A 27,274-nucleotide genomic window follows, 5' to 3' on the forward strand; every position below is an offset into this window, starting at 1 on the left:
CATTATCACTACCACCACCATCATCTCCATCACCACCACATCCACCACTGTCACCATTGTCATTACCACATCCACCTCTATGGCCACCACCATCTGTCACCACCACCTCTGCCACTGGGGTGAAGGTCCTGGCTCACCAGTGGCAGTGTCACTAGCTCTCGTTGAGACACCCTTGTGACAACGACCCACTGAGGCAGGGGTTTTATGACCCTATTTCACAGAGGCCCCGAGAATTTTGACAGAGTGGCCCTGAGTCCACGCAGCTGATGATGCATGGGATACCTCTGTCGCCCCTTGTTGCGTGGGGCTCTGAGACACACGGTACAGAGTGGTCCTCAGGCCTGTGCAAGCAGCACCTGGTGGGCTGCCATCCTCTTGGGATGAGGGCCCGTCCTCCCAGGAGCCTGTGCCCCAGGAGCCATGCGGAGAGGGCTGTGGCTCCGGAAACAGCCTGTGCCGGGCGACCAGGGAGGATGTGTGCGTGGCGTGTGGGAAAGGTCAGCCCCGCCACTCGGAATTCCAGAGAAAACAACTGTGGAGAAGCCCTCGCCTTGGGCTGGGACTTCAGAGCCTTCCCTCCCTCCACGCCAGCACATTCACATTTTTGTCATAGTTTTCTGGGGACAGGCATGTGGCGCCACTTGCTTTTACCCAGCCCTCCCCCCACCCCCTCAGCCCATCCTGGTCCTGCCCTCACCCTTCTCTAAGTTCCCCTGAGTTCTGAGCACTCACTCAGGTCTCCCTCTGGTCTCCCTCTCCTGAGCAGGGGTCTCCTCCACCCCAGCACAGAGGGGCAGGGGGAGCTGTGGGTCTGTGTTTGTAGCTGCCTCCGTGGGCTGCTGTCCTCTTACTTGGGGTACTCCCCCAACTCCCGCTGTATTCCCAATTGATCCACGGTGAATACATACACAACAGATCAGAATACCACCCGGTCCTGCACCCTGCCCACGGTCGCTTGTTGGTTAGCCTTGTTGTGACCCACATGGACGCTGGTCACCAGACCTTTCTTCCTGATCCCTCACTCTGGAAGTCCCTCTGAAAGCTGCCCAGCACTGCGGTGACACGCCTGCCTCAAGGACAGCTGGGAGGGTGTCTGTGAGTGAGGTGAGCTGGTGGGGAGTCGAGCTCAGGCTCCCTGCCCACTGCCTTCCACAGACACTTCAGGGCCCTTCTCTGAGCAGGCACCAGGGACAGACACTCTGACTGAGAGACCCCACTCCACAGACACTTCAGGCCCCTTCTCTGACTGACCCAGCAGGCGCTCTGACTAGGAGTCTGGCTGCTGGCGGCTCACCCACCACTCCTGTGATGACCTCCCTTGCAGGCTTGGCCATCCTCCAAAGCTTGCCCCGCCCAGCATGGTGGGGCTGCTGGGGATTGGGTAGGGGCAGGAGCCTTTCATGCCCATGTGCAGGCTGCTGGATACCTGGCTGTCCCTTGTCAGGGCAACAGAAAGGGACAGCCACCTGCCTACAAACCTTCTAAGAGTGGTGACTCTGGCTTTTCCTGCCCATATCTGGAGGGTCAGGCACGGAGTGACTGTAGGTGGCCTTGGCCAGGGGCCCTGTCTGGGATTGGGGCCACAGGGATGCCCTCTTTGGTCCACATCTGGCCTCGATGAGCCTTGTGGTGGAGCCCTCTGTCTCCCCTGCCCCCGAGAGAGATCCCATCCTTTATCAGCTAACATGGGAATTCACAGGTGGAGACTTCACTTCCTCAGCATCCTCTTTGGTCAGCCCCCTCCCAGTGGAAGGGACAGTACGGAGAGGGAATGCCAGGTGTCAGGAGTGGTGATTGGTTGTGATAGAGCTACTCAAAATGGCAGTGGCTCAAACCACTGCTCTTCGGAGCTCACTGTTCTGTGAGACTCTTTCAGATCTTGTAGCCCCTCCAGGTCTTCTCCCTCCATTTACAAGAGCCCAAAGTGGCTGCTGGAGCTCCAGCTATTACTTCTACATCCCAGCTAGCAGGAAGGAAGGAACTGGGGGGCTGAAATCAAAACTGCTTCCCGATTGCCAGGCTGATGTCTGTATAGTTCACATGAGGCTTCCTCCACTGACTGAGATGTGTGCCTTGTCCTAACTCACGGGACAACCACCAGGGCCATTTTACGGGCACTGGGTTATTTAGCACTCTGAGTTGACCAGGGGAGTCATTGAGGCTCTTTCCCCAGGGAAAGATGTAGTAGGAAACCGCTTTAGGCACAGTTGGATCCAGCTACTCCTTCGATGTCTGTCACATACTCTTATTTTTAACTCTTGGTTTTGTGTGTTGCCTTCAAGTTACCCCCAAATGTGTGAGTGTGTGTGTGTGTGTGTGTGTGTTGGGTAGAGACAACAAGATGCTAGGAAGGTGAGCCTGGCTGCAAATAGCCCCCTGCTCCCTTCATCCCAGTTTACCAACAGGTACTTCCTTTTAGTATATGAAATCCTAGGGAAGGACTCCGATTGGCTGTGTGCTCATGTTACAAGCCAATCGTGGATCCCAGTTGATTGAGATCATCTGTTGCTGAGCACGGTCCCCTTCAGATTCTTGAGAGAGGCTAAGAGGAGGGGGTGGCCTCTGCAGGGGGAGTGGGTGTGTCGGCCTAGAGATGTGGAGACTCACCTTGTCCTCTGCACCCCACAGGGCAGCACCCTCCGGAAGCGCAAGATGTATGAGGAATTCCTCAGCAAGGTCTCCATCCTCGGTCAGTGTTCCCACCCCCACCCCGGTCCTGCCTGCCCACCTGCTCACTGCTCCCCGGCTGGGAGACAGGCCTAGCTGCTCTGACATCAGGCTCAGGGTGACATGTTCACAGGTTGGGCAGCTCCGCCCACGCTGGGAGGAACCTAGCCACTTCCAGGAGGGGATCAGGCAGGGGGAGTGGGAGGACAGGGACTGACGGGACACAGCCTCTGGTTTGGCCAGGAAATAAGAGTGTGTGTGCATGTGTGTCTGGTGTATGTGTATCTCTGTGTGCTTGTGTCTAGTGTGCATTTCTGTGTGTGTGTGCGTGTGTGTCAGGAGGGGTTGTCTGTGTGTGTGTGAGGGAGTGGATACTCGGATGTCTACAACTGGTGGGTGTGTACGTGTATGCGCGTGCCTGCATTTGTGTGTGCCTTGGGGTCTGGAGGTGGGTACATGAATGTCTATGATGTGTGTGTGTGTGTGTGTGTGTCTAATTCTACTTTACTTGGTGACTGGCTGCTGTTTGGGACAGCCTGGTTCTAGGCCTTATGGCGTGGAGGTCACACGTTGGGCTACTAACCGCAAGGTCTGAGATTCAAACCCACTAAACACTCTGAGAGAGGAAGATGATGTTGTCTCTTCCCTTGGAAACAGGGTCACACTGGGGAGCAAAGCAGGTGTTGAGAGCCAGGAACAGTTGAGTGCTTGGGCTTCAGGACCAATCAGAGTTGCCCTGGGCAGGGGTCTCTGGTCACCCCACCCCTGAAGTGGCCTGCCCAGTGAGCACAGAGCTCCCCACTGGCAAGGCCCTTTCTTAGATGGTGGGGCCCTGCTGTTGTGGTTTGTTGAGTGCCTCATTGCCAGTCACAAGGTCAGTGGTTTAAGGCCAAGCCTCTTCTCAGGAGGAGGATGAGGCCGTAGGAGGGTGCAGGCCTTCTTGGTCCTGTGGGGCCGCATTGAGCCAGTTCTGGTAAAGGAAAGGACAAAAGCTAGCCAGGCGTGCGGTGAGGTCCAAGGCTCTCAGCCCCGGTAGATGCCCCTGTGAAGAAAGCACAGCCCAACGGCGGTCCTGCTCTAAGCCCACTGCTCCAAGCCTGTGACTGGTGCTAGGAGAACCCATAGAAGGTACCACACGGTTTCCACAGGATGGAGATCACTGAATAGTGGCCCAGGGTTCCCGGAGGAAACCCCATAAGCAGGTGACAGCTCACCCCTTTACCTGAAGCACAGAGAGGCCACTTGGAGCCGCTGCCCACAGGAAAGGCCCCTCAACTGGGAGAAGACTCACCCCCACCCTCTACCCTGAAGTTGCTGCAGGTGGAATTCAGTGACGACACTGATTTCTCGCAGAAGTGTGTGCAGATAGATCTGAACACCTCGCATGGCACCTGCACCGGCACCCCGTCTGTGCTGGGGTGTTGAGAGACAGTGGTGTGGCCAGCTGCCAGGAAGAGGTCCATTTTGGTGCCTGTTCCAGGGGAGGAGAGCCAACAGAGTGACCAGGACCCTCAGGTCACAGGCAGGTGAAACGTTGCTGGAGATCATCCAACAACATCACAGCAGCTTCCTGGTCCCTCGGCTCTCCTGCGGCCCCTGCACAGACTCCTCCGGGACAACCAAGGTGGGTGCCTACCAGGCCTCCGGCCCCCCAGCCCCCCAAGCGGAGGCTGCGGCAAATGGCAGGGGACACAACCAGACATTATAACTGTGCCGTCTGGTGACCCAGGTCCCACGAGCTGCTCGTAGCCATGTAAGAGAGTGATAGACATCGTCCCAACCAATCGTGGCCGGACGTACACAATCCCACCCCACCCCAACTCCCCAGGCCGCTCCTCCAGTCGGGAGCGCACGTCGACCACCACCCATCTGACCTGGTGAGGTGCGGCCAGCATACTCCGTGGAAACAAGCCCAGTGGTGCTATGTCTCATGTGCAGTGGGCACCTCACCATCCAGGAAGACCCTCAATGGATGGTGGACACACTGGGAGGGTGGACACAGTGGCTGCTGCCAGGGCTCAGACTCAGGGACGCCTGTGAGGAGGGTGCAGGATCAGGCAGTATGTCTGTCTGCTGTGCCCGGGGTCCCTGTGGGCAGGGACTGACTGAACAGCACCTCACAACAACAACACCCCCTCTGTCTGTCACACCGGGGTGGCCGTGGTGTGTCTGCAAGCTGTGCTCTGCACGCCAGCAGGGGCACCCACAGGAGTCTGGCCTCGTGGAGCCAGGGCTGGAGATCTACTTCCAAGGATCAGCCCACAGAGCCCCCAGGGCCCCAGCAAGATCGAGCCACTCACTGGCTTGCACCCACCCTGGTCGGAGTGTGGGGGTCAGTCCTGGAAGCAGGATGTGGCATGTGGGGAAGTGGAGGCCCTCGTGAGACAGGCTGACCTGTGGATACCATGAGGGACCCAGCCAGGTTGAAGCCTCTGTGTGTGTGTGTGTGTGCGCGTGCATGCGTGTAGGAACAGGCTTTGTCTCCTCGGTTACAAGGGGTCACTAGGCGTCAGGCCAGCTAGGCTGCAGGGAGCAGCAACAGCATGAGGGAGACCCTGGATCCCAACAGTGGGAATGTGCATCATACCTCAGGAGTCCTCCCCACCTCTCAGCCCCTGTCTTCACAGGCACCAGCAGCTCCATCTCTCTCCCGAGGAGGGCTGGAGGGTTTGAACCACTGACCGTTTGGTGAGTGGTTCTGGGTTCACCCCACGGTGCCACCAGGGCTCTGAGAAGACTTGGCTTGGAGAGCCGTGCCATGCGGGAGGGGTCCAGTGTTAACTGAGATGGTGTCTGGTGCTGCCCAAGGGACCCTCCAGACCCCAGTCCTTTTATTTCCAGCCATGCCAACCTGAGTCCGCAGCGCCCGGCAAGTGTGGCCAGATGAGGAAGAGTTCACCAGGCAACGTGTCAACAGTTCTTTCCTTAAGATGCGCGTTAACAGTATTCTTTCTCCTTCCTGAGGGTTAGGGGACAGAGAAGACTCAGTCCATTTGCAGACTTTGGGAGATAAACTCAAATTGTTTTTCCACCTGAGAAAAACCCGTGGGGTGGACCGTGGCCCAGTGCTGACACATGAAATGCAACTCCATTTCCTGGCGGAGGGGTGTGGGATTGTTTTCCGAGAACCCTTCTCGATCAGGGCTCAGCTGCAACATTCGTGTGTCCTTAAGGTGCAGGTCCCCGTCCTCCCTAAGGAGCTGGGCAGCTCCGAGGTACACCATGCCACAGAGCCACGTCACCACACCAGTTCAGATGCCGTGTCTGTTTTTCTCCCACTGAAGCCGGTGCTGACTGGTAGACCTGCTCCTGGTCAGGATTCATCCTCGACCTACAGATAGTGGAGAGTTAGCTCAATTTGATCCCGGCACAGAGATTTGGGGCACCCCAGCCCTCCACTGCTGGCAAGTCCATCCTGGCCCATAGCTGCCCTGCAGGGTCCCTGAGCAGCTGGCCACCTGGGCGGGAGCAGGTGGCCCCCATGGGGGTCTGTGTGGGGCTGGGGTGACTAAAGAAATAAATCCAGAGACACTCATATATGTGTAAGAGGGAGCTTTACATCAAGAAGTAATTGTATATAAGGAAAACATTCCATGCCGTCCAACTCAAGTCCACATTGCTAGTCCTTCAGTCCCTCTTCAGACTCATGCGGCCATGTGCAATGATGCAGAGTGCAGGGAGATCATAGGCTGGTGGCTGCAAAGTCTTGTGGACCCAATGGCAGTGGCTCTGGCCAGGGTCCGCCAGCAGGAAGGGAAGGCAGAGAGAGGCAGGGAGGTTACCAGACCCTCCTTATGAGAAGGTCACGCTCACATGGAGGCACCATCAGACTGGGACCTGACTGACAGGTTGAAGACCACCCCTACACTTGTATAGCTTCAAGTTGACATGAGATTACATAACAACACAGGGCCTGAACCACTTACCTTCCAATGAGAGCCTGCACCTCCTGCCACCAAGGCTTCTCAGAGGGCAGAGACGTGACTCTGGGCACTGGACACGCCCCCTCAGCAAAGAGCTCTGGGGGCTCTGAGGAAGCCTCGCCCCAGCCCTGACGATGCAGCTGGGGTGACTTCTCTGCCTCTTGTTCTCTCCAGAATCCTTGGAGAAGTGGGAGCGGCTGACGGTAGCTGACGCCCTGGAGCCTGTGCAGTTTGAAGATGGAGAGAAGATTGTGGTCCAGGGAGAGCCGGGTGATGACTTCTACATCATCACCGAGGTGAGTCTGGCCCCCACTGGAAGGGTGGCCTCCTGCACGCTGGGCCCTCAGGGTCTACCGGCGAGGCCATGGCACCCAGCTGCCTGGCTCAGCAGGCATCTGCATGCTGTTACACCCTTGAATGCTCGCACCCCTCTAACATGCCCGCGGCCCGCAGCATCTGTAGGAGCGTCGGGCGGAGTGCACACCCTGAGTGGCGGTGTGGTTTCCACAAGTGACGCTCCACCATGTCCCCCTAGCACCACTGTCCATGTCACTCGTGGCTGTGTCTGGCATGGTCAGGCGTCCTGGGATGGACTTCGATGGTGGGGAGGTCATTGTGACTCATGTAAACCAACACCACCCAGCCCTGCGCTGCCTGTCCCGGGTGGCAGCACCCAGCCCTGGTCCGAACAACTGAAACTGCCGACCAGGGCCAGGCTGCAAGGGGACAGAGATGGGGGAGGGTCAGGTGGGGACTAAGCCCCTGCTGGGCCCTTGGCAGCTGGAACTGTTGCTGGTGCCAGGGTACCGAGTGCCATTCCCGCAGGTGTCAGGGCTATGTGGGTGTGGGCACACCTGTCCTGGGCCCGTGCAACCAGCCTCCAGTTTGCTGGTCGGTCTTGTTCCTGCCCACGTCCCTACCCCTGCCCCTTGCCCATGCTGCCTGTAGCCTAGAGGGCTGGCTTGTGGCTGAGGGATGCTAGCGATGGAGGGGCAGGGGCTGAGAGTAGGGCATGACCCCTGCTGACATTGGTGACTCAACACGGGCTGTTATTTTGGTTGAGAGGGGTGATAGGGGTGACAGCGTGAGGACCGTATCTCTGAGCAGACTCGGAGACAGAGTGCCGCGGGGCTGATGGGAAGCGTCTTGTGCATGTGCCCTTCGGGGGCCATCAGCAGTGAGACCTGCCTGTCTCCTGCCCTCTCTGCCTGCAGACCTCCCTGCAGGGGAGAGCTGGCAGGCCATGGGGGAAGACCAAGGCCAAAGAGAGAGGCTGAGACCAGACACCTGACCAGAGACCCGTATTGGGAATGCTTGTTGGTGGGTGAGTGAGGGAGTTGGGGTTGAGTGAGTAAATGAGTGTGGAGGACTGAGTGAGCAAGGGAAGGAAGGAGAGACGGAGTGTGTGTGTGTGTGTGTGTGTGTGTGTGTGTGTGAGAGAGAGAGAGAGAGAGAGAGAGAGAGAGAGAGAGAGAGAGAGAGAGAGAGAGAGAGAGAGAGCGAGCCAGTAAGGCCTGGCGGTTGTCTCCAGCCCCTGAACACAGGTTTCAGCCTCCTGGAAAGGACTCTCAGGCAGGTTCTTGGGCCCTTAGTGTAGTTAGGGCCGGAGAAGCATCAGCAACAATGTAGCTTTGAACAAGGGGCAGGGAAGAGAAAACAGTCCTGCCCCTAGGCAGAGCACACTCCGATGTGGTTCTGTTGTCAGACACCCCTCTAGAGTGTCCAGCTGGTGCACAGTACAGAGGGTCTGCCACCGAAGGCACCTGCCAAGAGCATCCAGCGTGAGGACGCCATGTCTGTGCTGGGCAGAGGTCGGCCTCTGTGATGGCTACTTGAGGCCGAGTACTGGTTTGATGGGGACCCTGCGGAGGCTTGTGGTTGAGAGTCGCGGGCGCCACGGGCTCCCAGCTATCTGGCCATGTTCTAGCGCAACTGAGCAGGATGCCCTGGGGGCTGCGGCCGAGCTGATCTGAAGGGCATTTCAGGGGGGGTTGCTTACCCACTTGGTGTTCAGTGAGCAATGCTGCTGGGGGTGGGGCGGCCTGACGGTGCCCTTTTCTAGGAAGAGGGCCACAGAGGAACCACTGGATGGGCCCTACAGGTGCTGGGCCGGGAGGTGTCCCGACGCTGTGTTCTCTGCTCTGCTGCCTTGCTGATCCTACGCCATCTTGAGATCAGGCTGCTGAGACCCGCAGGGTCCCCACGGGCTCAACTCCAGAAGTTGGCCGCCAGGTCTCTGTTCCTACTCTCTTTCTAGAAGCTTCCCTGACTTCTGTTCTCCGTCGCACTTTTCCCCCACCCCAGGGCAGGTGAGCAGTGGCCACGTGAGAGGGGGCATTGATGGAGAATTGTGCCCTGTCAAGTGGACCCAACCTGACCATAGGGCTCAGGGCAGGGCACTGCCCCTGGGGGGACTCAGTAGCTGTTTCTTGGAAATGCGTCTCCAGGACCTTCTTCCCAGGCCTTCCGAGTCTGGGAGTTCCACGGAAACCTCAGCATCGCAGTGGCCTCACCCGACCCTCCACAGACACACGGGTGGGGTGGGGGGCTGGGCCCAAGGCACCCTGGCCAAGAGCGAACTGGGCCTCCAGCCTGAGCTGTCCCTGGCTTCCCTGACATCTCCCTCCTGAGCCACCCCTGGACTCCACCTTTCCCGGTCCAGCAAGGGGAGGCACGCTCAATGGGACGCTGCCTGCTGTGGAGAGAGGAGGTTCCACCAGAGCCCACGTGGCCGACGAAAACCAAACCCACTGGATTCTGACTCATAGTGGCCGGGGGCCATGGGCAGAGTGCTGGGCAGTGTGCCGTGCAAACACACTGGCTGCCCGGCGGGAGAAATGAAGCTGCTGCTGTCAGAGTGAGATATGGTCTCAGAAACCCCTAGGCTGTTCTCAGTCCTACAGGCTCACTGGGAGTCAGAAGAGACCCCACGGCCATGGGTTCCGTTTGTGTTTTAGTCCCTGCATGTTGCAAACCGTTAAGTACCTAGTTGGCTGCTAACCAAACGGTGTGCTCTTAGAGCCCGTCAGAGATGTCCGGATGATAAGGCTTGGCCACGTGCTTTCGAAAAACCAGCCATGGAAACCCCGCGGAGCACCTGGACTCACCATGAATCAGAGTCAGCTTGACAGCAGCTAGGCCGTTTTTTATTTTTGCATGGCAGGCCGGGGGCTGCGGGTGGGGCAGGGGCTGGGACTGGAGGAAGGAGGGCTGGCCTTAAGGACTGAACAAGAGAACGTGGCAGAAGTAGCCTGTGGAGCTCCACGTTTAGATAATGGGGTGGCCTGTAGCTGCCTCTGATCTTTTAGAAGCTGGTTCTAGAGAGGCTCTTCTTAAAATCCACATGGCTCTGGCACAGTCTCTGACCCACAACAGCCGTGAGCCTACCAGTATCGACCACTAGCCACAGGAGTGTGTCCTCCTGGGGATGCAGCCCAGGTAGGTCTTCTGATCACAGCACTGAGAACCATTCTGCTGAGCCCAGCAGTCCCCAGAGCAGCCAACTGCGCGGCTGAGCCCAGCCACTGCCCAAAGCTGAGAGAATATGAATGGCAAATTGTCATTTCAACCCACTAATGCTTGGAGTGGGACACTCTTCTCATCAGTTATCGCCACCGATGGCCGATTAAACACCGCCTCTCTCTGGCCTGGAAAAGACAAAAATGGAAGGCTGGCAGCCCCTGTACCACCAACATAAATCACGTGATACAGACAGTCTTCACTTTACAACGGCCTCTGTTCTGGGGCGAAGTGGGATATCTCTGTCACCCCCCCCCCCCGCCACTGCCCAGTTTTCATTATTATTGCCTTTTATTATCTATAAGAACTCTGAGTGTCGCAGCAGGTGAAGCACCAGCTGCCAACCAGGAGGTCAGCAGTTCCAAGCCCCCAGCTGCTCCCTGGGAGGCAGGGAAGGCATGCGGTCTGTTCCTTAAAGATGCCTGCCCTGCAGGATTTGCTAGCAGTTGAGTTACAGTCAAGTCAGCGACACTGGGGTTCTGATGACGAGTATCTCTGTAGATGGACTGTCATGGTGGCTGCCCCCAGGGGCTCAGCATAGGGATGGTTGGGAGGCGGGCGCAGGACCCGGGTCGCTAAGGGTCAGAGCTGACTAGATGGCACCTACTCACAACAACCTCTTTGTAATCGGATCTTCATTTGTCTTTGGGAGGTGCCAAGGGAAGGGTGACATCAGCAAAGCCGCTGCTGCTGCGCAGTGCGCCAAACTGAACCACACGGAGTAAGTCACTAGTTGACGGTCCTGTGCGCCATGCCTTATCTTAAGTCTGCCCTCAGTCAGGGACAGATGATCTGTCCTGACTTAAGAGGGGTTTTCCATTCCACCTGGGAGGCTGATGCCCCCAGCCTGACTCAGTTCAGGGACGAGTCTGAGGTGGGCTGCATGTGCCCTTGAGTCCAACCTGACCTACGGTGACCCCACGTCCAGTGGAATGCAACACCGCCAGGTCCTGTGCCACCCTCCTACGGGCTGCCGTGTGGGAGCTCATGGTCATTGCAGCCAGCGTCCACCCATCACTCAAATGGTCTTTCTCTGCCTGGATGAGCCTCTGTGTTCCTAGCTTGCCACCTTTCTCCAGGGACTGGTCTCTCCTGAGCACATGGCCCTGGATGGGAGAGGAGGTCTCACCACCCTCACTAAAGAGCATTCTGAGCATGCTTCTTCCATGACAGACTTGAATTGCATTAGAGCCTGGTTGCCAGCAGTTCGGTCTCGTCCCTTCCCTTCTCTACCAGTCCCATCCTTGCCCCGACCCCAGGGTCTGACCACACCAGCTGGAGCACAGACAGCTGGCCCTGTCAGCAGACCCCCTATTGCCCTCTGGTCTCCCCGAGGGCTGCGTCAGCGGGCTTGGTGCTGAGGAGATGAGCTTGGGCAGATGCAGGCCGACCAATGTTTGTTGGCTGGGGACTGGGGTCCCTCCTAGATGGCCCGGGCTGATTGTAGCAAATCCCTGAAAATTCACGCAGGGGAAAGGACTGGTGGCCAGGCATGGCCATTGCTCCCTGGGGTGGGGCCGTGGGGATACTCATCGGGATAATGGGAGCTGACTGAGTCCTGGGGCATGTGTCCTGTGGAGCCCCCAATCTTGGTTTATCTGGCCACACACCTATGGGGGAGGCCCTGCTCTCTCCTCTCTACTGGGGAGTGGGAGTGGGTGCAGAGAAGCCACCCTGGCTGTCTGAGGACAGGCGCAGCCAGGATGGGTGAGGCACAGCCATCCAAAGCCTGCTCCCGCCTGCTGTCCAGCGGGTACTCACCAGGGAGCGGCCATGGTGTCCCCTGGGTGTCACACCTGTCCCCAGAGGCCTTGCTGGCTGTGGGGTGTCTTTATGGCCCCAAGGGTGTCTTGCCGGATGGTGGGCCCAGGTGTGTCTCGGTTGCCCAGTGCAGGCTGTGTGGGCACCGGTACATGGTGACCTCGTGCTCATCTGATGTCCACACAGAGCCTTCTGTCACAGGAGGCTCCCACAGGTGGGGCGGGGCCGTCCAGCCACCTGGAGACCTGGACCAATGGTGTTTGCCATTCATGGTGGTCACTCCGAGAGTCCAGCTCATGGTGAACAGCAGGGTCCTGTGGGTCCAGGGAAACTTGGTTTGGGCTGGAGAGGGGAGCAGCCTAGTGCTGTCCACACAGCTTCAAGACCAGTGGCCCCTTGCCCGCGGTGGGCACTCTGCCAGTGGCAGTGTGGGTGCAGGCAGGGGGAGAGGGCGGCAGTGTGGCTGCAGGCAAGACAGAGTGGCAGTGGCCTTCAAGAGAGGAAGGGCTTTCACAGAGCCCATTGGGGTGCAGACACGGCAGACAGTGCTGCCTCTCTCCCCTGAGCGACCTGCACTCACAGGCCATGTGCTGGAGCATGGAGCACGGCCAGCCTGCACCCTCCTCACAGCTGTCTGTCAGAGCCACTGCGTGAGTCTGTCCCTCCGTGAGCGAGCCTCCTCCTGCTCGCTGGCCTCCACATGACCCAGCCTGGGCCTTCCCCAGGGCCTGCCTCCCTGACAGTGTCCAGAGCTCGAGCGCAGGTCCTCCGCCTGGCTTCTCAGGTGCATCGCGACACTCGGCGGGTGGCGGGGGACGAGTGCATTGCTCAGAACAAGCTGGTGGCAGCAACAGAGATCAGTTGAGAGATTTCCAGGGCTGGGAGAGGGCGCGGGTGGGGGGGCTGATTTCTGTCTGTGCCAATGGGCAGTGGTGGTCCTCAGAAATGGTTGTCATGGAAAACGTTGTATGTTTTGCCACAGTAAACACTGCATGTATAGAGCATTGTTGCATACAGATACAAACCCATCTCCCCTGGATGGTGTAGCCCCACCTGCCTGTCTGTTGCCCCCCCCCCCAACCATGGGGGCTGGCATGTGGCTCGGGAACCAGCAGGGCCACCCTTGTGGGCAGGCCTCAGTGGCTCCTCCAGCCCAGGCAGATAGGAAGAGGACCCTGCGGTGAAAGCCGGTGACCAGCAGTGGACACTCCCTGATCGACAGTGCCTGCATGCCACCCCCAGCTGAGAGGCACGAGGGTGAGGGGCACAGGACCGGCGGTTTCCCTGTCATCCACGGGGTTGCTATAAGTAGACCAACTGGATGGCCCCAGCCCGTGGTAGTTGGCTGATGGGAAGGTTGGCAGGGGTCAACCGGTGCCTCAGAGGAAAGGCCTGGGCATCATGTCATGAAAGCCGTCCCAGTCCTGCTTCAGCACCCTCAGGTCGGTGTTGCGGGGCACGGAGTCCAGATGTTTTGGTGGAGCGTGGGAAGGGGCTGGGCTTTCTGTGCCTGTCGAGAGCGCAGCCTCGGAAACCCATGGGGGCTGGTCTGCCCTGTCCCGCCATCCTCTCGACTGGTGAGTGTGGCTCTTTAGGGGCCCATGAATCTCATTCACCCAGGGATCCCTGGCCAGTCATGGGTCTTGCCCGAAGTCTAGCATCTCTGCTCTTCTGGAGGGGGAGGGGGTGATTTTCATTGCTTCGGTTTTCCCCAAAGGGGGGTCCCACACCTGCTGGGATAGAAGGGCTAATGGGCACAGCTCATCATGCAGTCAGGTTTGGGGGCCAGTCAAGACAGGGTGAAAGTGGGGGGGCACCCATGCTGAGCCCCTCACTTAGAACATGTGAGCTAGGAACAGCCCTGCTTGGCCAGGGGGAGGGGTTTCTGCCCTCAAACGGCTGCCATCAGCCACATCCCCTTGCCCAGATCCAGGAGGTGAAGTAGGCAGTGGCATCCCTCCTCCCTGCCTGCCCTCTCCTCCTCATCATAGACACCCCCCCACCCCACCCCAAGCTGCTGCGGCCCCTACCCCTCCCACCTCGCTCCCCAGATGTCATCCCACAGGCCTGGTTTCCGCCCAGGACCTCGTGCCAGAGGGGGCCGGGTGGTGGTGGTGGGGTGTGGGTATGTGTGTCAGAGGTGCTCTGTGAGTGCTTCACACATGCCCGTTTCCAGGGTCTGAGCCTCGGGGGTTCTCCCCCCACAGCAGGACCCTGTCCTGGGCAGTCCCATGCACTGTTCCAGGAGCTGGTCCCAAGACCTCGTGGGCGATGCCCTGGGTGGTCATGATTGACCAGTCTGCCGATGGTCAAGCTAGGAGCCAGGAGGAGAGAACAGGCCACTGGTGGGGGCTGGAGCCTTCACCTACCTCACACAAGCCCAGGGAGCATCTGAGGGGCAGCTACTCAGGGTGCAGGGAGAGGCTAGTGGGAGCCTGCCACCAGTCCCTCAGTCCCGGCCTTCTCCTTGTTGGGACCAGGCAGTGTTGGAGCCTGGGATGGCGAGCAGAGGAGGTCTCCAGACCAGACCAGTTGTCACCACGCCCTCTGGACACTGCCGTCTCCAAGAATCCTGCTGAGGGGATTTGGGCTGTGGCTGGTGTGGAGGTCCCTGTGGGCTCTCAGGTTCCCGGGCTGCACTGCCTCCCTGGGAACCTCCGCCCAGCTAGGAGCAGCTGGACCCCTGAGAGCCGGCTACCCATAAAATGGAGAGCAGTTCCCATAATCCAGAGGGCGAAATTCCCAGCCTGTTCCCACACTCACTCACTCAGGACTTAGTGCTGTTGCCTTAGAAACGTTGGGCTGGATTTATCTCCCCTCTTTGCAAATTAGCGTCCGGAAAGCAACTGCAAAACAGGGTGTTTCCCAGCTGCTGGCGCTCCGGGCCTTGCTCTGCCCACACCACTGCCACCCTGCTCTGCAGGCCAGGAGACCTGTTAATGGGACGGGAGTGGGAGAGGGGGTGCGGAAGGCTCAGCATTCACACATCGGTCCCTCACTTTGGGGACTTCTCAGAAATGGATCTGAGAAGATGCCAGTGCATGTGTCTTCTGCCTCTGCCCGCAGTGCCGGCCACTAGGGCTTGGTATGAGAAAGCTGCTGGGGCAACTCAGACAGTGACCCAGGCACCCCCGGGATCCAAACTTTCTGGAGCCACTGAGGCTGGGCACACCCCCAAAACTCACCCTCTAGTTGCTGCCGCGGTCAGTTGCGGACCTGTGAAAACCTTCGTGTGCCACAGGAGACCCTGCTCTGCCCTGTCCTCACAGCTGTCCTTACGCCTGAGCCTGTGGTTCAGGCTGTGGTGTCTGTCCATCTTGTCAAGGATCCTTGTCCTGTTCACTGGCCTTCTACTTTACAAGCATGACGTCCTTCTCCAGGGACCGGTCTCTCCTGATCTCACCCAAAGTGTGTGAGAGGAAGTCTCAACCTCGTGTCGAAGAAACATTCTTGTACTTCTCCCAGATCCATGGAATTCTGTATTACTTGCCAGCACCACTGTGCAAACGCATGGGCCCTTCTTCAGCCATCCTGGTTTGTTGTCCAACCTTCTCGTGCACAAGGGGCGCTGGCCAACACCGTGGTCTGGGCCAGGCCCTCTTAGTCCTGAGAAAGACACCTTGCTCTTCAGCATGTCCTTTGGGCCGAGGGACGCTCTCAGCCTTTAGCTGAGGGAATCCCCTGATTCTAGTCTTAAACCAAACAGCAGCACCGCTTCCTGAGCAGAGATGCTGTCTTGAACCCTGGGGCTCTGTGGAAGTCTGTCTCGAGGGTCCAGTTGGCAACAGCAAGCGGGAAGGCTCCTTGGGACCCTGGGGCCGGGAGCTTATGTTGGGGGTGGGACGCAGCTCAGAGGAGGGGCTGGTGGCACAGCAGGCTTCACAATGGTTCCTTTGCCACTCCGTTGTTGGTATGGGAACTGGGCTCTTCCTCGCATGTTCACAGCAGCCAGACCGAAGTCTTGTGTGAGTCCAGGTCGACCAGAGCAACAAATACATAGACACTCATATGTGTACAGGAAGGAGCTTTATAAAAAGAAAAATTAGAAAGAAAACCTCTCGACCCAGTCTCATCAAGTCCGTCAGTCCAATATTAGCTCATATGTCCGATACCAACCTTTAAATTCCTCTTCAGACTCATGTAACACATGCAATGATGCTGAATGCAGGAAGATCACAGGACAGTGGGTGGAAAGTCTTGTGGATCCAGTGGTGTTGGATGCATCTCAGTGCTGGAGTGGGTCTCCACATGGTTCCTCCAGCTCCAGAGCTCTGGTTCCATCAGTATAGCTCCATGTGGCTTGTCAACAAGAATGTCTCCCAGGGAGAGTGTGTGTCCCGCCTCCAGGGAGGAAGACAGGAGTTCCCAGAATCCTCAGGAGAAGGCCATGCCCACACATAGGCCTCATTGGCTGTGAACTACTTGACAGGCTAGACTCCACCCCTTCCTCAAGTTGACAGGAGGTGATGTCACCGCCACACATAGATGATGTTTCAACTTACTTCTGGGGCTGAGGGGCTACATCAAAGCATTTTGATCTCTGTCTGTCTCCTCTTTCTGCTTCTGCTACCCACTTTCTTCTGAAGGTGGGCTCTCCCCAAAAGGGCTCCCTCTGGAGGTGCCTTCTGCCTGTGTCCCCCCCCCCTGTCTTTCTGGCCCTGAAGCCAAGAGAACCACAGAGCTGGTCGGCATGGCCCCTGCTAGGAGACACCATGGGTGGTCAGTGTGGGAGGACAGGGTCAGGTTACAAAGTTGATTTCTTTGGGTGTTTGCTATCATTTCTGTGGCTGGGAAATGGCTTTTCCTGACAAATGTGACTCAGAGGCTAGTGCTAACAGAGATGGGAAGAGTCTGAGCAGGCAGCGTGGGGCTGGGGTGCTAGCAATCCAACCCCCAATACTGAAATCCAGAGCCCTATCCTCAAATTCCTCCCTACCCTGACCTCACTAACACCCCTACCCTCACCCCTACCACTTTGGGAACTTCTCACACCCTTATCCGAACCCCCACCCCCCACCTGTACCCTTACCCCCACCCCCACCCCTACCACTTTGGGAACTTCTCACACACCCGCCCCTATCTCTACCCTATCCTTACCCTCCCCCTCCTCCTAATCCTAACACTAACTCTAATCCTACCATAGCCCTGAACCCCAAAATAAATCCACTCCCAACCCAACACAGCCAAAACCTAATTGTAACCCCACCACACTTCTACTCACAACCCTAACACACCCAGAGCTCTGTAGTCCCCTGCTGGAGACCCTGGGCCCACGGCTTAAGCACCATGTGGAGAGGATGGCCCAAAAGTCCTGGGGGATGCTCCAGTCTACACAAATTAGTCTGTTGGCCCAAGCTGGCCCAGGGCAGCAGCAGGGCCTGAGCACCATTAGTGACAGACGCTCCAGGGTTTCCAGGCTCAGAGGAAAGCCCCTGGGCTCTCCCCTCCCGGGCAGCTGTGGCCGGAATCCCTGTCTGGAAGGGGCTCCTGGTGCGCTGGGCTCCAGGAAGCCAACAATGGGCAGGAGGAGTGGCCCTCCGGAGTTCTTAACTTGGCAGTGCTCGCCTCTGACTCAGCGTGCAGCCTGGGCTGCCCCTTCCTGGATTGTCCGGCTCTCGATGAGACTCTGGGCTGGAAGGCTTCTTGAAACCCACAGGATGGGAGGGCTGGGCCCAGGGAGGCCTGGCTGAGAGGCACTGGGCATCACAGAGCGCTTTCTGCATGGAGGCTCTTTAGCTCTGGGGATCAGCTGGGGGCCCAGACAGGTGACTCCTGATGAGACCTGCAGAGCAGGGGGTGGCAGGGCTGGGGGTTCATCAGGAATGCAGGTGGCCAGGCTCCTGTTCTCTTTCTGCTAATAGTGGTGATGATGAAGGCAGTGACGGTCATGATGGTGGAGTGATACTGATGGTGACTATGATGGTGATGGTATTGCTGCTGGTGATGATGGTGGAGGTGGTGATGGCGTAAAGCTGATGGTGAGAATGAAGGTGGTGGTGATGACAATGACAGTGACCGTGAGGGTGGTGGAGTTGGAGGGGGTGGTGGTGATGGTGGTGGTGGTGGTGGTTGCGGTGGTGATGGTGAGAATGGTATGGTGATGATAATAGGGGTGGTAAAGCTGATGATGGTGACGATAATGATGGTGATGGTGGGGTGGTGATGATGATGGTGGTGGTGGAGGTGATGTTGCAATTGTGAGCCAGTGAATCCACTGGGACACACAACAATCCCATAGGACTGAGTAATGGTGCCCCCTTGGGCTTCCAGGGCTATGTCACCATGTCTTTTCCTTCAGAGATGCTGGTGGGTTCGAGACCCCAACCTTGTGGGGGTAGCCAGGTGCTTATCACTGTGCCACAGGCTCTTGACAATGATGATAGCTCAGTGACTTTGACTCATGATGTCCCTGAGGGGTGGCCCCATCACCACAGTGAGGATGCAGGCACAAGCAGGAGGTGTCAGGGTCCCCGACCAGGCCTTTCCCCAGCGGCCTCAGTGTTCTTGAAGTGCCCCTTTGAGTCTTGCAAGGACCTGATGAGGCTCTGTGGGAAACAGAGGCTCAGAATGGACCCCCATCACCGAGTCATGGCTCCACCCCAGCCCCCTGACTATAGGAGGCACCCTCAGGTGCAGCTGAAGGTAGGGACGCTTGCAGGGGCTCTGAGGAATGTCCACTCCCCAACCTGTCCTGCCGAAGTCCTTCAGAAACTCCCCACAGTGCTTTGGTGGCTTGTAAATAGCAACCCAGGTGAAACCAATCAATTCCTCTCTGGCAGCCAGAGGCTCCTGTAACCTCTGGTCAGGAGGCTGCCCTCCAGGTATTCATGGTCATCTCTGAGCCCAGGGCAGCTGGCGGGCAACATCAGAGAGACCGGACAGCCTGGCATGGCCTTGGAAGTGGGGGCTAAAAGCAGTGCACCTCAACTTGAAAGGGGTTGGGAGCGGGGGGAGACACCCCAAGTCAGAAGAGAAGCATCCCCAGCTTAAGAAGATGGACAGTAGCTCAGACGTGGGGACAGTGGTGAGGATGGCTTTGTTCTTTGCATGGGGGTCACCATGGGTCAGAACTACAACAGCCGGGTCCAACAGCGACAGCCCTCTCTGTTCAGGAACGGGGCCCTGCACCCAGCTCTCCAGGGAAGGGGTAGTGGGGTCCTTGGAACTCTGAGGGAAAATGGGAGGTGTGCCCCAAAGAGGAAGAGCTGTAGGTGAGTGTAGCCTGACTTTGAAGGGACGTGAGGGCAGTGCTTGGTTGGGACAATCATCACCTCTATTTTCAAAATGTCACCATCACCCCAAACAGAAGCCCTGAGACAACACTCGCCTTCCTCCGGCCTGGCCTCCGCTCCCAAAGGGGAGATGGCGCCCTTTCCACGGCGGCACCCTTTGCTTTGGTGAGAGTGGAGCAGATCACCGGCTCCGGCAGCACCTGTGCTCCGGGATGTCTGGCACTTTCCCTTGGCTCTGTGCTTCCAAGCTCCACCGCTCCACCAAGCTTGCCTCCTGCCCGGGCAGTCATGACAGGCACTCGGGCCGGGGGAGTGAGGGCTGGGCCACTCTGCCCAACCCTGTTGGACCTCTGTTTCATGCATGCAGCTGTTAGATGGTGCCTGTGTAGGTTGTCAGGGGCGTTCATGTGAAAACACTGCATGGGTTACGGAGCCTGGGTGACAGGTGATGGGCTGCTAACAGCAAAGATTGAAGTTCAAATGTTCCAGCTGCTCCTTGGGGGGAGGCTTTCTGCTCCCATAAGGAGTTACTGTCTGGGGAACGCTCTGGGCCGTTCCACCCTGTCCCGTAGGATCACTGTGAGTCGGCATGGCCTCGCTGGCCGGCAGAGAGCTGGGTTTCTGATGGAGGTGTGACGTCGTCATCGCCGAGGCAGCAGCATCAGCACACAGAGAACAGCAGACAGGCTGGTCCCTGCCATGTCTGGAGAGATCTGCTCTCTCCAGGGTTTTGAGGGCGGCCAGCAGCCGCAGGGGAAGGGCGTGGGGCTGAGACTCTGCTCCTGACTGCAGCGTGCCCACCTGCCCCCATTTCCTGGCTTCAGAGAGGGTGGAGATAATGACCAGGTTTGCAGAAAAGAAGAATCTCGAAAATGCAGACTTTTTGTTGTTTTTTGTCTCTCCTTCCTGGTTTTTACTGCCTGGAGTTGGCTGCCGGCAGGAGGGGTCATCCTGGGGCTGGCCCCTGCCCAAGGCCGGTGCAGACAGTCCTTCCCACCAGGCACCAGGCATGGGACCTGGGCCCCGGCCTCCGGTTCCCACAGACAGACGGGCCCCAGTCATGCCTCTGGCCGGGCCCCGCTGCTGGGTAGATGATTCACCAGAAGCTGGCAAGAACGCCCGCCTGTGCCCGATCACTGGCCGAGTGAGCATGACGGTGGTCATGAGGACAGTTGGGCGAGAGTGTGTGACCGCTGCCTGCAGGCAGCTCATGGATGGCCCCTGAGGAATTCCCGGGGAAATGACTTGGAAGAACACCTGGGAGCCAGACGCTTAGTGGCAGTCCCTGGTGCCCAGCCCTGGGGGCAGGCTCAGCAGTGGGGCCTTGAGGTGAGGGAGCGGACCACAGCTTCAGAGAGATGCAGACGGGGTGTTGTGATTAGTACGTGCGTGGGGCGCAGGCTTGTCGAGTGTCCCCTTCTGAGTGCAGGGTTCTTCAGTGCCTCAGGCAGAAGCTGTGCCCTGAAGCGTTACTCCCCTACCCCACCCCTAAAAAACTCCCAGCGACCCCACAGGACAGGGTGGAATGTTGCCCCTACTGCAACTACTGTAACTCTTTTCAGGACCAGAAAGCCTCGTCTTTCTCCTGGGAAGCAGCTAGTGGACTCAAGCCACTGACTGCATATTCAGCAGCATGGTACACAGCCCGCTGCCCCAGCAGGACCCCACCCCCCACCCCACCCCCCGCCAGCCCCTAAGAAACCCAGCAGTCTGGGCAGGGGCAGACAGCCTCCCTGTCTCCTGAGGGTCTCATGGTGGGTTTGAATCACTGCCCTTGCAGAGAGCAGCCCGGCACAGAGCGCCCCCCCCCATGGCCCCCACTGCCATGATGCACCTGCCTCCTCTCCATGTTGCCATGATGTCCCAGTGTCCATGCCTGTCCTTCCATGGCCCCGGGCTTGTCTCACTCAGCATGAAGGTCCCATGATCTGTCCATGGAGAGTTGTGCGCAAGGGTGTCCTCGCTTGCACTGACCAGGTGTGGCCAAACCCGTGTCCCCCTCTGTGGGGTGCCTGGACTGTGTCTGCGCTGGGGGTTCAGTAAGCGGGGGTGGGTGGGGGAGGGGAAGAACTGTGTGTGCCCCAGCTAGCTGCCAGGCCTCTCGGGCACATGCTGAGCCACAGGACCCCCAGGACAGGGGATGGTTTTGTTTTCAACACAAATCCAAGCACATACCCACCAAGCCGCTTGTTCTGGGACAGCGACTTCCCTGCTCGGATTCTCTGCGGGTTTTGTCGAGGCTCTCCGTTATAGAGAGGCCGTCCTGAGCAGAGCCGGCGGATGGAGACATGGCCCCTGTCTCCTGTACCCACTCAGCTGTCCCTGCTGGCTAACCAGGTTTATTTTTAGAGTTGGGTTCGAATCAATAAGTGGGAGATTTGGGGGGTATATGATCTGGAGTCATGGAAAATATGTTTTCCAGCTCGAAACTCCAGCCTCTTGGACCTCCTGCAGAGTCTCTGCGTGGTGTCCAGGACTGTCTGGGGGACCACGTGGGTGAGGAGCCGTGCGGCCAGCCCCAGCCAGGGGCTGTGTGTGGACTTAAAATTGGGACAGGCCTGGGAAGCATGTGGTGACTATGCCTGGGGTCCGCCTGTCTGTCCCATTGTCCCCCTGCTCCTGGTCACCCGTGGGGAGGTACCAGATAGTTGTTACCCCCAGGCCTGTCACTTGTGCCCTGAGGATCGTCACCAGTTAAGATTTGAGCTGGAGCTGGGAAGAAGGGAGCCACGCTGAGGCTTAGGAGACAAAGGAGCTTGGGGTGGGCGAGGTGGAGGCTTGGGGTAGCTGCTGTGCCTCAGAGTTCCAGCGTAGTGTGTCAGTCTGGGTCTACTAGAGAAACAAATCCAGAGAGACTCATGCATGTACATTAGCAGACATTCCAACCCAGGCCAGATCAAGTCCATCAGTCTGATATTAGTCCATATGTCTGATACCAGCCTGTAAATTCCTCTTCGGACTCATGCAACACATGCAATGATGCTAAATGCAGGAAGATCACAGGCCAGTGGGTGGAAAGTCTTGTGGCTCCAGTGGCGGTGGAAGCATCTCAGTGCTGGTGAGGTCTCCACGTGGTTCCTCCAGCTCCAGAGTTCTGGCTCCATCAGCATGGCTCCATGTGGCTTGTCAACAGGAATGTCTCGCAGGGAGAGAGTGTGTCCCACCTCCAGGGAGGAAGACAGGAGTTCCCAGAATCCTCAGGAGAAGGCCATGCCCACACAGAGTCCTCATTGGCTATGACCTGCTTGCCAGGCTAGACTCTACCCCTTCCTCAAGTTGACAGGAGATGTTGTCACTGCCATACACAGACAGGAAGCCCCAGACTGGCATGTCTCCTGTCTAGTGTCCCTTGGAGGTCCTGAGCAAGGCTCTGCCCCGTGGCTCCCTCTCAGTTCCCTGGAGGTCCTTGGTCAGTAGTCTTCCTGGGTGGTCCTTGGAGGTCTTTGGCCGCCCGCCCATGTGGCAGTCCTCGTTACTCCTTTGGCAGCGGCTTCCTTTGCTTCGGATGGCCTCTTGCTCTCCTGTTGTCAGGACTTCATCCCTCCCATCCACGTCTATGACATCCCCAATGCTGCCATCGCCCTGGGATTCGAAAGACACCCCTTTTCCAAACAACTTTGCGTCCCAGGGCCAGAGGTCAGGATTCCAACTTCCTGTCTTATTGGGGTGCAATCCGGCCCCTAACAGTATCTTCCAGAGCTAAGACTGGTGGAGGTTCCTTCAGACTTCCTCATCCTGGGGTCTTATGGAGCCCGCCCCCTACCCCTTGTGGTGACTGCATCTCTGGGGTCTAGGGGGGTGGTCATCAAGCCAGGCACATGGGGGAGGGCTGGGCTCCCTGCACACCTGCCCATAGCGTGCTTGCTGGCACAGGGTCTGGGAGAGGAGGACAGAGGCACTGATGTCCTGGTAATAGTGTCGCCAGAGAGCACTGAGGTGCCTCAGCCAGATGGCTGGTCAGCAGGTCAGCTGGTCAGTCAGAGAAGCAGGACCTGGGTAGTCAGGACAGCAGGCCATTGGCTTGCTACCTTGTACGTGTCGTTAGGAGAGACTGATCATGAGGAAGGGACATGGACTGGATGGTCAGCGAGGAAGAGGGAGGCCCTCGATGAGGTAGGTTGGCCCCTGCACAGTGGTGCCAGGCTGTGCAGAGCTGGTTCTGAGTGAGTTCCTCAAAAACCTTTCTTCCTCGCTGGCCCTTGCTTCGCCAGCCAGGACCGGGGTCCATCCCCTACCCCCTGCTGGGGGGGCCACCCAGAGCAGGTTGACCAAGTCCTATAGCAGTTCCATTGGCTCCTCCTCAGGCCTCAGTCTCTGCAGACACCCTGCAGTCAGATGACATCCCAGAGGCAGAGCTGCCAGCCACACACACCAAGGACCGCAACTGTGATGGGGGAACTTTGGGGCCCTCGCCTTGGGGTGGTGAGAGGGGCCCTGGGCTCCGGCTGGAAAGGGAAGTGGCTGCCTGCAGGGCTGGCGGCGGGTGTGGTGTGGCTGGACACCTTTTCTGGAGGTTCTGGATACAGAAGCAGTTCCAAGGAACTGCCTGGGTGAGGGGGCAGGTGTCTGGCCAGTGACAGCTGGTCCCACCCCTGCTGCTACCTGGGGGGTCTGGTGCCACTGGTCGGCCTGAGGGTTTTCTAGCAGCAGGGACCTTGACCTAGGCTGAGGCCCCCGAGTGGTTCTGAAGGGCAAGGAGGGGGCGGTGCGGGAGACAGGGCAGTGGTGGGGCCAACTCCAGGCCTGTTATGTTCGTGAGCCTCGGGGCGCCATTCGGAGATGGGAGTCCAGAAGCTGACATCCCACAGGGCCCTTCCCTAACCCCATGAGCCCCCCTGTCCTCCTGTCATTGGGATGCACCCCCCACTACTGTTCCATGGGCCCTGACACCCCAGGGCCCCTCCAGGGACAGGTAGAGGCTGGTGGCTATTCTGCCTCCAACCGCAGTGAGGCCTGGCTACCTTTCACTGAGTCATCTATCCGAGGGTCAGAGACTCCTGTGTTAATCATTAGGAAGGCTTGTCTAAAGACACCTCCCCATGAGGGAGAGAATGGGGGCTGTGACCCTCAGCACCCCTGCCAGAGCTCCCAAGCCCAGTTCCTCAGAGAGAGCTCAAGGTCAGGACAAAGTGGCGAGTGGGGGAGGACTTGGTGGGGAACCCCAGGAGGGGCACGTCCAGAGTACCCTGGCTTCTCCCAACCAAACATCAGGCTTGTCCACGCTTCTGCTGACCTGTGTCAGAGACCACCTCCGTATCTGTTCCAGGTGTATGTCCTTGTGTCTGTGTGCCCCTATCTGTGTCTGTGTGTATGTCCCTGTGTGTCCCTGGGTCTTTGTGTGTCCTTGTGGTGGGGGCCAGCAGGTAGGTGTACTTGCTGTGTGTGTGTGTCCCTATGGCGGGGCCAGCAAGTAGGGTTGCCTGCTGGGTGGGCTCTCACTCACCTCCCATCACCACAGGGCTCGGCCTCTGTCCTCCAGCGCCGATCCCCCACCGAGGAGTACGTGGAGGTGGGGCGACTCGGACCCTCCGACTACTTTGGTGAGTGACTAACAGAGGCACCCTGCCCTGGAAACACCCCGCTCCCCTACCTACCGTTCCCCATACCTCTGGGCCAGGAGCAGCAGTAGGGGAAGGCCGAAGCCCTGTCCTCTTTCCCAGTCCTCCTCCCCACAGCACCCTCAGATGGCTGCAAAGTAGCAGGGCCAGGGGACTCTCTGGGGTGAAGGGCCTTCCTGCCTCAGGTCACCTGGGGAAGTCTCCCTTTCCATGGCAGCACCCCAGTGTCCTCACTCACTGGGGCTCAATAGGCCATGGGAAAACCATGTCAGAGAAGTGACAAGGATGTCCCCTCTGTACACCGGGCCCTGCACACAGACCCTCCTCCACAGGGGTCCAGCCTCCACCCCGCACCTCCCACCCGGTGCAGACAGACTGCTGACTGGCCGCTGACAGCCCTGTCCACCTCCCCACAGGAGAGATCGCGCTGCTGCTGAACCGTCCCCGCGCGGCCACCGTCGTGGCGCGAGGTCCCCTGCGCTGCGTGAAGCTGGACCGCCCGCGCTTCGAGCGCGTGCTGGGACCCTGCTCAGACATCCTGAAGCGCAACATCCAGCGCTACAACAGCTTCATCTCGCTCACCGTCTGAGCCTGCGTCACCTGTTGCTGCTGGTCCCCGCGGGGGGCTGGCGGGGGGCCGGCCTCCTGGTGCAGGGCAGCGCTCCCCCGACCCCCTCACTGGAAAAATATACTCCTCGTGTGCATTTCCACGGGCAGGCGGGCCCGGGCTCACGCGCGGGTGCCTGCTCCCCATCCGCGCCCGCCCCCTCCACCATTGCTGCTCCCTCTGGCGCAGCCCTTCCCGGTGAGGGTGGGTGGGTGGGTCCCCAAGGAGGAGGAGGGTCGCCAGTTCACCACCTTTCCTCCCCTGTCGGAGACAGCTGTCTATCTAAACGGAGTGTCTGGTGGACAGACCGCGGCTTTGGGGGTTTGAAGCTGTAGAGAGAAAGAACTCAGGGTGGCCTCTGGGACCACCGCACACCCACCCCCTGCTCCCACCCACCAACAAGGGGGCCCTTTCCACCGCAGAGCGTTAAAAAGTGTCTCCTCCCACCCCTTTCCCATTTCAATGCAGGTGGGTGGCCCTGGCACATAGTACCTGATGCCTGGAAACTGACTCTGAGTGTGGGGGACTTTCCTGTTTCAATGACCCCTCCCGGTCTGCCTGTGCTCCCAGGGAGCCAGAGGGAAGCTTCCGGTCACCTGGCAGGGCCGGACAGCCACCGGCAGGCTTCCTGACCAGAACCCCCTTCTCAATTAGCTTCCCAAGTGGCTTCTGGGAGCTCCCACCCCATCAGTTGGCCCGCCCCCCTCCCACCTTAAGTCACTGACCCCAGCCCTCCCCCATCAATCTACCTGCACTCAATGGTGGGTCCGCCAGCAAACACAGGAGCTTCTGGTTCCAGACACAAGTAGGTGGGGGCCTGCCTCCATGTGGCTGGGCCCTCCCAGGGGGTGACCGAGGGGCTGCCCTCATTCCAGGGGGCATGGGGAGGAACATCCCTACTGGCCACAGGTCACTCTGGCCCGTGCCACGCCCTGTGGCCCTGCCAATCCCACCCCAACCAGCTCCCCAACCCAATGGGCGTGCCCTGAGGGATGAGCCTGCTTGGGCGTGTCCTGCGTGTGAGCCCTGCCCTACCCCACGTGCTCTTGGGTGCTGCATGTGTATTAAAATATTCCTTGAACAAGCTCCGACTGGCTGCATCTGTCTGGACTCGGTCCCCAGGGTGCTGAGATCCTTTGCGGGCTCCCTGTCCCCTGGTCTGGTCTCAATGACACTCAGGGTGGGTGAGGGAGGTGAGGGGACACGATCTCTAATTTCAATTTTCTGGCCAAGACCCCGCCTCCTACCTGCTGCCTGAACCTTACAGGCATGTGCAAGGCCGGGTACCCCAGACACTGACCAGGTCCTGTTCCTGAAACCTGTGCTCCTGAAGCAGACTCCCCTCATTCCCCCACCTCCAGGACAGGCCATGAGTCCTGTTGGACCCCAGTGCTATGGCCCCCATCACTGACCTCTTCTGAGGCGAGGCGAGACCTCAGAGACGAGGGAGGCAGGCTGTGAGATGGTGAGGTCACCTCCCTACCCAAGGAAGCCTCCCCACTCTGGCCCAGGGCAGCCGTACCCATCAGGGCCAGAGCAAGGTGTAGCCAGCCTGCTCCTGACCTGCCAGGTCCCTGCTGCTGGCCCAGGATTGTCTAGTCATGTTGCCTTTCTGGTGTGATGCAGAGGCTGTGGGCAGCCAGGGTGCCCTGCACGGGCTTGGGCAGGCGAGACAGCCCAAATGCGAACCATGCCATCAAGAGCTCCCAGTAGGTAGGACCGCGCAGAGCTACCCTTGTGGGCTGAGGTGGCCGGTCTCCTGCACACAGAGCAGCTGGGGTTTCCAACTGTCCACCTTGCAGTGAGGAGCCCACCACGTGACCCACTACGTCCCCAAGCTCCTGGAGCGGAGAGGAGGGGCCCATTGTCTTGAATCATAGAAGATCCTTCCAGGCCATGGGGCGTGGGGGTTGCACAGGACTCTCCACTCCCTCCTGGTCCATCATAAGAAGTCAGACTGGGGAGAATAGGAAGGAAGAAAGGCCTAGGGACTGAGCTTTAGATGCC

General features: G+C 58.8%; 1 protein-coding gene across 1 annotated transcript in view; it reads left to right on the forward strand.

Moving 5' to 3' along the window:
- The window catches only part of PRKAR1B (protein kinase cAMP-dependent type I regulatory subunit beta), a 90,423-nt gene extending 64,070 nt beyond the window's left edge, over positions 1–26,353 (forward strand). The window contains exons 8-11 of the mRNA XM_075527642.1: positions 2,629–2,689; positions 6,765–6,886; positions 24,561–24,642; positions 25,077–26,353. Of these exons, the coding sequence (XP_075383757.1) occupies positions 2,629–2,689; positions 6,765–6,886; positions 24,561–24,642; positions 25,077–25,249 (438 nt within the window). The 3' untranslated portion in view covers positions 25,250–26,353. The remainder of the gene's footprint in view (positions 1–2,628; positions 2,690–6,764; positions 6,887–24,560; positions 24,643–25,076) is intronic.
- Positions 26,354–27,274: the final 921 nt, after the last annotated feature.

Source organism: Tenrec ecaudatus, chromosome 12 (assembly GCF_050624435.1).
Source record: "Tenrec ecaudatus isolate mTenEca1 chromosome 12, mTenEca1.hap1, whole genome shotgun sequence".
Lineage (NCBI taxonomy): Eukaryota > Metazoa > Chordata > Mammalia > Afrosoricida > Tenrecidae > Tenrec > Tenrec ecaudatus.